General features: G+C 32.4%; 1 protein-coding gene across 2 annotated transcripts; it reads left to right on the forward strand.

Moving 5' to 3' along the window:
• The first annotated feature begins 3,633 nt into the window (after positions 1-3,633).
• Positions 3,634-12,682, forward strand: LOC129802352 (Na(+)/H(+) exchange regulatory cofactor NHE-RF2). Of its 2 annotated transcripts, XM_055848093.1 has the most exons (3): positions 3,638-3,701; positions 3,816-4,647; positions 11,753-12,682. In XM_055848093.1, the coding sequence occupies exons 2-3, from the start codon at positions 4,366-4,368 to the stop codon at positions 12,188-12,190; spliced, it is 720 nt and encodes a 239-aa protein (XP_055704068.1). In that variant the 5' UTR covers positions 3,638-3,701; positions 3,816-4,365; the 3' UTR covers positions 12,191-12,682. The 2 variants fall into 2 exon arrangements, with proteins under 2 accessions (XP_055704067.1, XP_055704068.1); XM_055848092.1 differs by having other exon boundaries at positions 3,634-4,647.
• Positions 12,683-12,891: the final 209 nt, after the last annotated feature.

Raw genomic sequence — 12,891 nt, forward strand, 5'->3', positions numbered from 1 at the left:
CGATTTAGGCCTAATTCAAATTTAGTAGTGAAATCTAATAAAAATTAATATCTTATCATTTTTTTTACTTACGTTTCACATTCAACATACCTAATACTGTGATACTTGTTGAAAAAAATTCGACCTTATTTAAATTCATTTGGTAACTTACCTCAACCCACCTAAGTCTATCTTGATTTAAAACTATCAAACCTAAACCCGATAACTGAATTCAACCTACATCAGACCTATATGCACTTGTTTATACCTTAATTAAAACACCACTCTAATTTTGGTTTTAAACATGATTTATATGTATCTTAAATTATTTAACCATTTCAAACCTAATTTTAATAATACAATTTAAATTATATAGAATTTGGTTTAAAACTTCAATTGCCTATATCGAATCAATGTCTACAACTATTAGTTTACATATAAGCTTTATAGGATATAGTAGAAGTGGTTCTTCTGGCATTTGCCATGGAAATCACTTCCTTTTAAATTAAAAGACTTCTAATTTTTGCCAAAGCTTTCGATTTCGACCCTTTGGTTTGGATTTTCTTTAGTAGGTCAATTTAACCATTTAAGGATGAGTGGGACACTGGTCTCCCCAAAACAAAAATAATTTTTTTTGACTAGAGAACGCTATTTTGTCCTCCAATACCCAGAAAAAATTATTTTCGTTTTTGCGGCACCGGTGTCCCAATCGTCCTTAATAAGTTAGGCCCTTTACAAATTATTTCGTTTTTCAGCTGACACTCTGTCGCTTTAATCTTTTTTTTTCGGGAATTTTGTATCAAATTTTAGATTAACGCGAAGAGAAGTTCAATAAGGGATACAATTTTTTAAAAATTGTTAAAACTTAGTCTAAAATTTATTACAAAATTCCCAAATAAACTATTTGAGAATTTTTATTTTATATTACTCAAATTGTAAAATAAAATCAAATTGTAAAATATATTTATATTACCCACTGAAGAAAACCCACAGCAAGGATGGAAAACTCAAGAAAAAATTCTAACTTTTTTAATCTGAAAAGAAAAGAATTCTCTAGCGAACATCGGAAAAGCTTCGACTACAATAGATACTCCATCAGATAGTCAGATAGCGTGGGGGCATTACTTGTGGCCTCTGTCTTTACTTATGGCCTCCTCCCAAAAAACTTAACTTATCGCAAAACGATATCGAAAAACCTCAAAATTAAAAATATTTTATGTAAAGTAAAGTGCCCTTGAGTCGACCGGTTCCTCGACTCGACTGGTGGTTTTGAATGTTTTAATGGTGAATTTCTATAAAATTGTCACTGATTCGTATTTATTTATGGAATAATTGACCTATTAATGTTAGATCATAGGCCAAATATTAGTGCAAATATAAATAAATTGAATAAATAACTCTACCGGTCGAATTGAGGAACCGGTCGACTCGAGGCCACTTTATCTTACTAGGATAACACATCAATTTTTTTGGTTTTCAGAATGATTTTCTAACAAAAATTTGCACAAGGTCATAAGTAAAGATAGGCCACAAGTAATGCTGCCACCCTACATAATCCAAAGTGTATTGGATTTAGTTTGGATTAAAACTGGGATTGAATAAAATATGTAAATAAAACTGTATCTTGTTTAAAAGGTAAAAACTTATTTTATAGATACACAGACCCTATTTTTAGATTAACTAATGTTATATCTTTTAGCTTTCTAATTACCTATTTAATTTTGTATTACTTTAATTTTGATTCTAAAATCTAGTTTTATGATACTTTCTTACCAAATACTTTATTTCAAATTCCAAATTCAAATTCATTTAGAGTAATAATAGTTCCCTTATATATTATTCAATCCCAGAACAGCAAATAAATCTAAAATCAAAAGTGTAGTTAATTTTTGTTTATTTTTTATTATGATTTTTTAAAATAAAATCTTTAACGTATAAAATAAAAAAATATGATGATTTTTTTCTGATATATGTATTTACAAATTTTCAAAATTCAATTTTGAGGCCCGATTTTCCGAGCCCCCTAAAGCCCTGATGAGAAGCTTATTGGAAATAAAAGGAACAACAAACATTTTTTTTATTTTACAACTAGAGAATTATACTCAGAAGATTTACAAAAATCTATATTCGATTTTTTCGGTGGCAGCCAAAATCCCGAAAGCCAAAATTTTGAAAAGGTCAAAATACCGAAAACCAATTTCCCGAATTTTCAAAATCCTGAAAGGGATGAAATTATATGGAGGAATATCTTTAGAATAATTTCCTAATAAGACATAGAAGATTTTCCTTTGCCTCCAGCAAGCGCGGGTGCAATCGTGGGAGTAGCTATGATACTTTTAAGAATTCGACATTTTGGCTTTCGGGATTTTGGCGTTCCGGATTTTGGTTTTCGGAGTTTTGGCGTTCGGGATTTTGACTGGAACACGATTTTTTGACATTGTTGTTAACAAATAAATAAAGCAATTTTCTATCATACTTTACCTTCTAAAATAAGGTGTTTATTAAAAAAATCTTGTGTCGTTGAGGAATTTATTATACAATCGCTACATTATAGTTTTAAAGAAAAAGCGATTGAAATTGTCATTCCCGACTGATCAAGTCCAATAATATAAATTTCCAAATCCTTTATGATCTAGAACTTAATTTTTATTGACTTAAAACTTTGAGATAATATTCTTATGCCCTAGACACACTTACGACTTAAGCCGAGAGGCGACTTAGTGGAAAATGATGGAAATGTAGTTTGACCATTATTTCTAATATAATTACGCTAAGCCGTCTCTTGGCTAATCCTCAGGTCTGTCAAGGCCCTTAGTTCCACTACTTATAAAAAAATGTTTTTTTTTTTTTTAAATTGGAAAACCCAATTCAACCCTCTTGATAAAAGGGGTAAATAGTTCTGATTCTCACGAATTACTGTGAGTGCCGATCAGTCGATTAGAGAGGTCGATCGGCGCCGATCAGTCGATTAGATCAATTGATCGGCGCTGTTCTCATGTCCACCTATACATGACATGCTTTAATATCAAATCATAAGGTTTAAGAGAATTATGTATATGATCTTAACAATGAAATAACGATTCATGACTCGCTCGATTATCCAATTATTCTAAAGAGCTTCAGAGAAAGTTCCTATTTATGTTTCCTGGCGGAAAAAAGTGCTTAAAATGCACTCATCATCAAATTTTGCAATTTTGCACGTGAATTGGAAACGATCGCGATCTTCGTTGTCACGATCATTGTCTGTTGGGGACTTCTCCCCGAAATTTTCCGCTTCATCACCCTGTTGATTGGGAAAATGACTGCATGATGGGTGTGTATGCGTTTCACCTGAATGAGTGTGTGACGAGCTTCGATTTTCCATCCAATAAAAATTGTACATCTATATACAATTGCACAACACAAGCAAGAGCTGAAGAAGTGTTAGCTTTTCGTGAGAGTGAATGATGGAATAGGTTTCTGGGCTGGATTAGATGATTGATATTTACAGCAACCTGTTGAATAAAAAAATTTAGATGAGGATCTCTGCTGGATCATTGTGCAGAGATTTGAGTAACAGGCGAATATGGGCGGGAAAATGTCAAGTAAGGGTGTACAGAAAAATGGCGCGAAAAACCGATGAGGAGCCCAATACATCTCTGGGGTAATCGACTGATTCGAGTTCCAGCAAAAGGCAGCAGCAGCTTGAGCCAGCCAGGTATTCAAGTCTCGTTTCCATTCAGGTGTGTTATGTGGTCTTGGATTGAGTAACAAATTCACAATTTTTGTGCTCTGGAAATAAGCATTCTTGTAAATCTACCAATAGTCGTGCCTTTTTTTGCGTTCCCATCTTCCAGTTGCTTTTTCTGCATTAGCCACAAAAATAGTCATCTCTATACCGTGAAATAAATTTCAAGAGAGATTTACAAAAAAAAAGTAATAAGAGTTAGACGACAGTGTGAGAGAGATAGAACGTGTTTTGTGCTGTAAATCTTGTTTTTTGACCAACTGAGAACTGTCTGGGGAGAAGAACAAGATCACAAAAGGAGAGAATACCCAGTGAATCAGTTTGAAAACGGACACAGCACAGAAAGGGTAGCTCATCTAGCAGATTGTGGTACATCAGTGCAGAGTTTTTTTTGTGTTACGAAAGAATCTAATGAGAATATCTGCCGAGGGAAGAGAAAAAGTGAGGAAAAGTGCTTAAAGATTGTGAAGAAAAAATAATTTAAATAAGAATTTTGAGCGCATCATAGTGAAGATCAGTGCTTGGATCCCAGCGTCAGTGTTGGTTAGCGATCAATTGATCGCGTGCTTTTGAGAATACAAGTGAATGTGGCTCCGTGTGGACGGAGTGTGAGGCAGAGTAGAGGCAAAAAGAGGTGAAGATCCAGAGACAAGTACACAATGTCAGCAGAAAGTCAACGCAATGCAGTGGATTCTGTGGAGGCGCGAAAGAAGCCACGCTTATGTCATGTGGTCAAGCGCGAGGACTTCGATGGCTATGGCTTCAATCTGCACGCCGAGAAGGGCAAGCCCGGCCAGTATATTGGGAAGGTGGATGAGAATTCACCAGCTGAGATGGCAGGATTGCGCCAGGGAGACAGAATCATCGAGGTGAACGATGTGAACATTGGCACCGAAACCCACAAACAGGTGGTTCAGCGCATCAAAGCCAATCCCAACGAGGTGGGTCCCTCAGATTATTTTCTATTCAGTACACGATTTCCAGCACAAAAAAAAATTGGTGAAAAGATTGATTTAGCTTATATTAGCTGTGATTCTTTCATTGGTAATACGGTTTCTTATCCAACTTGGGTGCAATGACTGTCGTTTGTCGAAAATAATACGCTCAAATACGGTAAAATTTGGAAAGACGGAGATTTAAGAAACAGCTCAATTTCATCTGTATTTGACTATTGAAGCCGTCCTTCAATGCCCGACTTTCGATGTGTCCGAGTTTCAAAGCTATCCGACTTTTAGAAAATTACTCTATCCCGGACAAACTGAAAATGATGAAAATTAAAAAAAAAACAGTGACAATCCCAGATTAGCTGATAGATGAGATTTTTACAGGCGGCTTCGGGTACTCGGGCTCGGAGTGCTTGCAACTTGAAATGCGTGCAAATTCGATTGTGAATTGAATTTTGCCGATAACGCCGACAACAGTTTTCAACTTACTTAACTGAAAATTCAACTTACAATGGAATTTTTCAGTTTTTGAAATTATGACAATTAGAACCAGTAGTGGAATTCTCTAAGTTGGGGAAAAGGTCCTGGCAGTGTTCTTGGACGTGTCCAAAGCCTTCGATACAGTTTCCCATGAAATTTTCGATTAGTTCTTTTCAATTTACAGTAAACTCTCTCTCGATCGGGCATATGGGGCAAAATGTCATCCAAATTATCGTGAGATTTAGACATCAAAATCATTGTAAATTTCACAAAAAGCGCTCAAATATAAAGAATTACGATAAAACAAGAGGAACTACAGCGAATTTGAACAAATTTGCTTTAAAATCAAACGTTAAAATTGTCAACAAAATTTTGCGCCCGATTGAAAAGACCCGATTGAGCGAGAGTCTACTATACTACATAAAAAAAATTTAAATTTGTCATGTGACATTATCATACTGTTTCAGAATTCCCTTACAGGGCTATGGTCATTTGAATATTCGATTTTTGATCTTTTTTATAGCTCGGATCAAGAGAGTTGCGCGACATAACTTTTTTTAAACGAAAGCTTTTAGATTCAGCTATAACATACTAAAATTTGTTTAAAGATGGCGAGGAGTCGATCTGATATTACCAATTTCTTCCCTTGTTTCTTCCTGCCCATTTATATTTGTTTAAAATATTTTGAAAACTTGCTGCATTGCCTATTGATGAGAATTTACTAGGAGTCTGGAAAAGTATTCGTGGCATTGTCTCAGCGCATTTTATCGAGCGATTACTACTTATAACATTAACGTGCTACTCCATTATTAGAGTTTCTTGTATGATTAGGTGGTCTTTCGTAGTCTGACTTTCAGTGTGTTCTACTTTCATAACTGTCCGACTTTTGGAAATGACCCTATTTTACCGTTTCGCGAAAACGCAGCGTAGTATTTTACTACGTTCAAACTTCTATATTTTGTGCCAAAAAACGGATTTGTGAGAAAATTTGCTTTTTCCCATTAACTTAAAAAAAAAACAAAAGCTTATCGTTTGTTTGAGGAGGCCTTCCACTAACATGCATCATCTAAATGAACCGTAAAAATTAAATGCTTTAGAAATGGTGATATCAACATTAAGAACAGAAAGACCAAAAATAATAATGAACGCCGATCTACAAAAGTGAAACTGAGAACTATTCAGGAGGGGAATTCTGTAACGCTCTGACAATGCCATATGACAAATTCGGTTTGAATCTCAGGAGAGCTTTTTCGAAAATGCGATTCTCTAGCCATGACATTGTCATTTTAGCTTACGTGACATTGTCAAAAGTCACATATTTGAGATTTTTGGAAATTAAAATGACAATGAATGTTGTTAAATAAATCAACCAAGACAGACTGTATTTGCATAATATCACTAAGTAAAGACATTTTATTAAAAAATCAGTGAATTGCAGTTTCGAACTCATATTATATGACAAAAAAGCACGATTGGCATTGTCAGGTTTCGAACTCACGCGTGACAATGTCACGAAAATTACAGAATTCCCCTACAGGCATCATTACCGATAACAATTAATCAATTGAAGCAATAATTTTTTCAAAAAACTGCCAGCGTGCAATGTACGAAAATTCAAATTTTTCACAATATTTTTTTCTTCTTTAAATATTGCAAAATAAATGTAAAATTAATCTTTAAAACATGGATTTTAAAGTTCGGAACTTGGTCCAAATTGTGTATATGAATAAGCTAATAAGTTAGAGAAATCACCAAAAATGCTAAAATATTTCGCTAAGGGCTAAAGTAGATTTATGATTTCTATTAAAAATTGATTCTGAAATGTTTGGGTTATTAAGAAAAATATACGGAAAGAGTACATAAAGATCGGTTTTAGAGCAGATAAAATAAGAGATATAAAAACATATTGTCGAGATAATTCAGATAAGGAAAATTATCTCTTGCCAAATCTGAGTTATACTGTACAATGGACCGCTACAGTAATATGATACCGGTTTTAATTGTTGGTCGTTTTCATAATCAGGGTTGTTTAAGACCTATTTCCTGAATCGCAGAATCACAATATCTGTGAACGTGAAAGAATCACAAGCTAAAATTAATTTAAAACCCACTTCAGTTAGTCAAAGACTCAATTGCTTTGACTATCTGACTCTCTTGTTGCTCCAATTTTCGATCCAACACATAAACAATTTGCGAATTTTTCTTGTCCCATGTTGTACATAATTTAATCAAAAATTGATTGTTCAATTAACTTTTTATCAAAAACAATTTTGTCCCAAAAGCTTTTGTAATATAGCGTTCAATTAGTGATTTAAAAATAGCTGTTGAATAATATTTTGAGACTAACAGGGCACAACAGATAAAACTCGTTTATAGTGATGCTAAAAAAATTTAAAATTAAATTTTATGAAAAGTAGATTATTCGCTTTTTCGTCACTTTCAGAAAAAAAATGAACTTCATTTGATTAAAACCTTTTTGCTTTTCGATGAATTTGAGCTCAAAATTTGCCAAAAACAATACGCTTCGATATGCTCAGGTAGTTTTTGCTATTCATTTCTTTGCTAAATAGTTCCAAAAGCATTTTCCGTGACCATGCAAAATGTTTCATTTTGCCAACATTGAAATATTATGAATTTTACTATTAATCGTCATCTTTATTCATAAATCATTTGAATTTTATTTATGGAATTCACTGGTGAACAGTGGTTATTGCAGCCTATGAAATGATAAATAAATAAATGGCTTTGTTTAGTTTTTAATATTATAATATTGAATTTTCCTATTGTTTTAAAAATACATTAAATATGCATTGGGTATGGTTATCATATCGTAGAGGTAATGCTCAAAAATGGATTAGAAAGGCATTTCAGATAAAACAACTTTAATCAGTTGAAGTTTGTTTTTCTATTTATACTCCTTTTTGTTTAATTATGCTTCAATTTTATTCCAAAATATTCAGAATTTTTATTTTTGGAAAAACACAGTATTCGGTTAACGTATCTGCACACTACATAAATGAAAAATAGATACAATCTAAAATTGTAAATTTAACCATGTGATGATACATATATTGTTTAATTCATGCAATGATAATGGGATGTTCAATATCTCTATTCATTATCAATATAAAATTATGTAGTATTATTCAATAAATTTAATTGATTGGTTTAATGCCCAAAATAAAACTTAATTTATGTTATGATAAGAAAAATTTCTGGATAGAAGTTTATTTAGTTTTTACATTGATACAGCTGTTTAAATTAAATGAACAGGCAGATAGCAAAATATATTTATTGATTTTAATGCCAGGGATCGTACAAGTTTTTTTTTCCAATCTCTCAATATGATATAACAAATAAAGCTACGTTTACAGAAAAAACATGTGCAAGGTATTTCCATATTCAAACTATTTAAAATAAATTAAGAATTAATACGTGGAATTACAAAATACTATAATTTAAATTTATAGTGTTTGTAAAAAGAAAATTATAAACTTATTAATTTTTATTATAAATGAATATTATTGGTTCTCAAAAAAGAATTTGATCCTTCATATTTGCTTGCTAGAAATTTCTAAGACACAAAATAGAATTCGGTCGTTTCAAAATCACGCACTGATAAAGTCTTAGGGCTTCGTATAATCATTATAAATCCAAAATATTCATTGTTTTTTTTTTTAAATCTTATTTTATCATTTCTAAAACGAAAACAGTTTTTTTCTGATAAGGTTTTCGAGGCAATTCAAAAAAAAAAATGTTGAAGAGTGATATGAACGGTATATAAAAACAAGTTTTCGGTCTTTTAATGAAGGTAATTTTGTGAATGGTTTACCGAGTTCACTACTATCCCGAACCGAAGTCGACATAATTTACCACTTCATTTCTATTTTATTACCGAATGATAGATAATACGTCGAAAAATTGACAATCTTCATGTAATTATATTTCAAACCGCACTTTGATCTTAGCCGTTAGGCCGAGAAGCGATTCATTAATTATATTTTCCATTTTCTAACAATTTAAAATTGTGAAACGATTTAAAAAAAAACTAGATCTTTGAGGACAAATACATGACAAAATCGAATGATTCTAGGTACTGATCTTTCGAAAACGGCTCCTAGATTTTTTTCATTTTCGAATATGCTTTTTTTTAGGTAGTCAAGGCAAATATTTCGTTCTTAGATACTGTTTGAAATACATTTCGATATCGAATTTTCTAAGGACAATGTTTAACCACTTTGAAGGGCCTATTTTTCAACATATTTGCTTAAATTTGAATTTTTTGAAAGATTTTGAAATTTCTAACCTGATTGCATCTGACTTAATCGGTAATTAATCGTTAAAGTACGTACCTTTTTCGGATTTTTTTTATTTGTCCGTATGATTGTTACTCACGCTGAAATATTCGAAAATGTACTTTCTTGGGCAATTTTTTATTTCGGTATGATTTTCTAAATTTATGAATCAATTTAATCGGTAGTAAACCGAAATGCACCTTAAAACCACGCGAAAAGATAGTACACGGAAAGCTCTTTCTTGCGAGTTCAATCATTCTGCAAAGCTGGGACGTTTTGCCATCTCTTTTTTTTTTATAGAAAAAAAAAATAAAAGAGAAAATTAGGAAAAAAGATCTCCAACGAAAGCTTAATTTAACTTGTTAAACCTATTGAAATTTGAACTGAAAATATTAAGAGCGAATTCAAGATCAAGCAGGGAATATTAATACTTTTATTTGAGCTCCCAAGGGTTCTTTCAGTGAAGTTTTTAGTAGGATTAGTATTTCAAATGTCCACTTCAAGAATATAATTAATGCTAGGTTTATTTTCCTTTAACATTAGAAATTCTAAACTATCATAGTTAAAATTAAAATAATTTAGGGTAACTGTACCAAATTTCGGCATAGTTGCATGCAAGCGCCAAAGTCTTAAGTTTTAAATGTACAGTAGAGCCTCGCTATAGGCCATCGCTCTATAGTCCACAATTTATCTACCGTTGATTTCAAAACACTGATTTTATGTTAGGTTATGTTTTTTAGTACGCGACATGCAATGTCATAATTATTTTAATATTTTTGGCAAACTTTATTGAGTAGTTGTGATAATTGTGATCCATAATGAAGAGAGCGAGGATAAGTACCACAAACGCAAAGAAAGTGGAAGCCGTCGAGCAATTTCAATACTAAAAGTCGTTGATCATTCTAAAAAATGACATGGACTATAGTGCGACACAAGTGTCAAATCTGGAATCAAATATGGCTTATAGCGGGGCTCTACTGTAATACTTTTATTACAATTTGAGTTTTTTGTTACTTCTGTTTAAGAAGTGTAACTTGGAAGTTTGTAGATATTTTATAGCCTTTGTTTTCTCTAAAATCACTCTTGATAAGTTTTAAAATCAAGAAAAATTTAGATATAGCTTTGGGCAATAATTCGTCCAACTGATTCTCATAGTTTCTTACCTTTCTGTAATTCTTCCAGTCTTTTTCTCACTATCTATGGCATCATCAATGGCATTTTTTTTTTTTAATTTTTTTGCATTGTATAATTTCTAGAGAATGCAAAAACTAAAAATTGATGGAAATTTCAGGAACAAAAAAGTTGGCCGAAATTTTGTACAGCTCCCCTAGTACACTTCTTGTTTGACTTGTTTGTCCCTTTTTCTTTAGAATATTTATTAGTCATCAATTCTCGATTCTGGAAGATTTAAATGATAGCTACACTTTTTGTAGCTAATATAAATATTTATCAACAGTCATATTCTTTTCAGAATGGTAAAATAAATGGATCAAAAATGTTTAAAACTCCATTATTCACTAAATCTAACAAATATAGAATTATCGATGCTATCGATTCGATAGTATCGAAAAGTTATCATTCCTCCCCGGGTTTAAATGGTTGAATTTTTAAAAATTTCAAGTAAAATTCTTAGAAAATATAGTTTAAAAGTTGTATTTTTGTGTGCAGGAGCGTAAATAATTTTTTTATTATGTTAAAAAATAGAAAATATATGCTGTTATGCGACACACGTATCCCCATAATAAAGTCGCTTAATTTAGTAAGCTAAACGTCATCTCAAACTAAATCATAAAACTCCAAAGCTTCTATTTATAAACTAGTATTAGTTCTGTAGCACTTATTTTACAAATACTATTGCAAGTTTTAATTTTTATAATGATATTTGAGTATAAAATGTACTTAATAATCTAAATCTGCTTAATGAGATTTTCGTCTTTCCATTTAGACGGTTTCTGAGTACTTTGATATTCTCATTGAATGTCCCTTTGCATTAGTGGACTTTTTTTAAAACCACTGAAAGCAAATTAGGCGTGCTCAGAAATGCAAAAGAGATTCTCAGCATTTCGGGACAACTTGTTAAACTTCTCTCTTTTGGGAAAAAGCAATTTTCAACTTATGTAAAAATGCCATTGAGAAGAAAATGGAGCAAAGAGAGCGGTGGTAATGAATTAATCTAAAAGTTCATAACGTATTCATTAGCTACACTTTTTGGTGTATTATCCGGTGAATACATTACACAGACGAAATTGAAGTAGATTTAATGGATGGTCATGAAATATTGAAAGCCTTTTTTTTTAAACTATTTTATTTTGATAAAATTTTTACAGGTAACTCTCTTGGTAGTGGATCCGGAAGTCATTGAGGTAACCAAGGACAATCAAATTGTCACGGAAACTGAGTCAAATAGCGATTTGAAAGAAGAGGAGAGTCCAAAGGTGGAAGTGGAGAAAGAGGAGCACAAGGAGACCAAGGAGCACAAGAATCATGAACCGATGAGTCCTGTGGAACCCAAAACACCCGTAAGCAACAACAGCAGTCCTCCTGAGACCAAGAAATCCACCACAAATGGCACGACGCCCAAAGCTGACACCAATTCCGTAAGTAGCGGGGGATCAACGGGCAGTGCTTCACGGGAGAGTGGTGGACTCAATCTTCAAATGACTGCTGCTGAACTGAGGGCAAAATTGGCTGCCCGCAAGAAGTACGACCCCAAGAGTGAGACGGTAGATATTAAAAAGAAATTCGACATCATTCAGAAGTTGTAGGACTCCCTAGCTTTTTTTAAGATCACCGAAGATCACTTTTGAGTGGATTTTCATGTGTTTTTTCCTCTTTTGTCCTTGTACATAAAACACTACTGAGGGGAGACAATTTCCCTATCTCTGGTCCTTCGACCATTTCCCCCAAAAAAAATGCACGGAATTAAACTTTGCAAAAAGAGATGGCAAGAAAAAGCTTATGTCGCATGATGAAAATTATGTAAATATCAATTTTAAGATGAATAGAAAGGTTACACTTAAGAAATAATTGATGGAAAAATGTAGGTGTAACAATAAAAAAAGATTTTCTTTAAAATTAATTAACAGATTGTGCCATTCGTCGAGAGGAAAAACAAGTGAATTTAATTAAATGTTGTATGTTTAAAATTGAGAGATAAAAAGCAGCGAAAGAAATTGTGGAATGAGGTGCGGTAATCATGTGCAAAAGCATCAGTAATTAATTTGACGAAAAATAAAGTATATAAAAATTCAATGTTATACTGTACGGTCTTTTTCTTTGCTGAACCATCCATTAAATCCCATTGAAATTGCAAAATCTTGGCAAAAAGAATGGAGCTGCTGATTTTAGAGAGGGAAGACTTCTACGAAAAGATTAAAGAATATAGTACTTAAATGCAAAAATGGAGGAATTGGGCCTTGAAAAGTGATAATCGTGGTTCCTGAATTTCAAGAAAAAAACAGTAGTC

The sequence above is a fragment of the Phlebotomus papatasi genome, chromosome 2, assembly GCF_024763615.1.
Source record: "Phlebotomus papatasi isolate M1 chromosome 2, Ppap_2.1, whole genome shotgun sequence".
Classification (NCBI taxonomy): Eukaryota; Metazoa; Arthropoda; class Insecta; order Diptera; family Psychodidae; genus Phlebotomus; species Phlebotomus papatasi.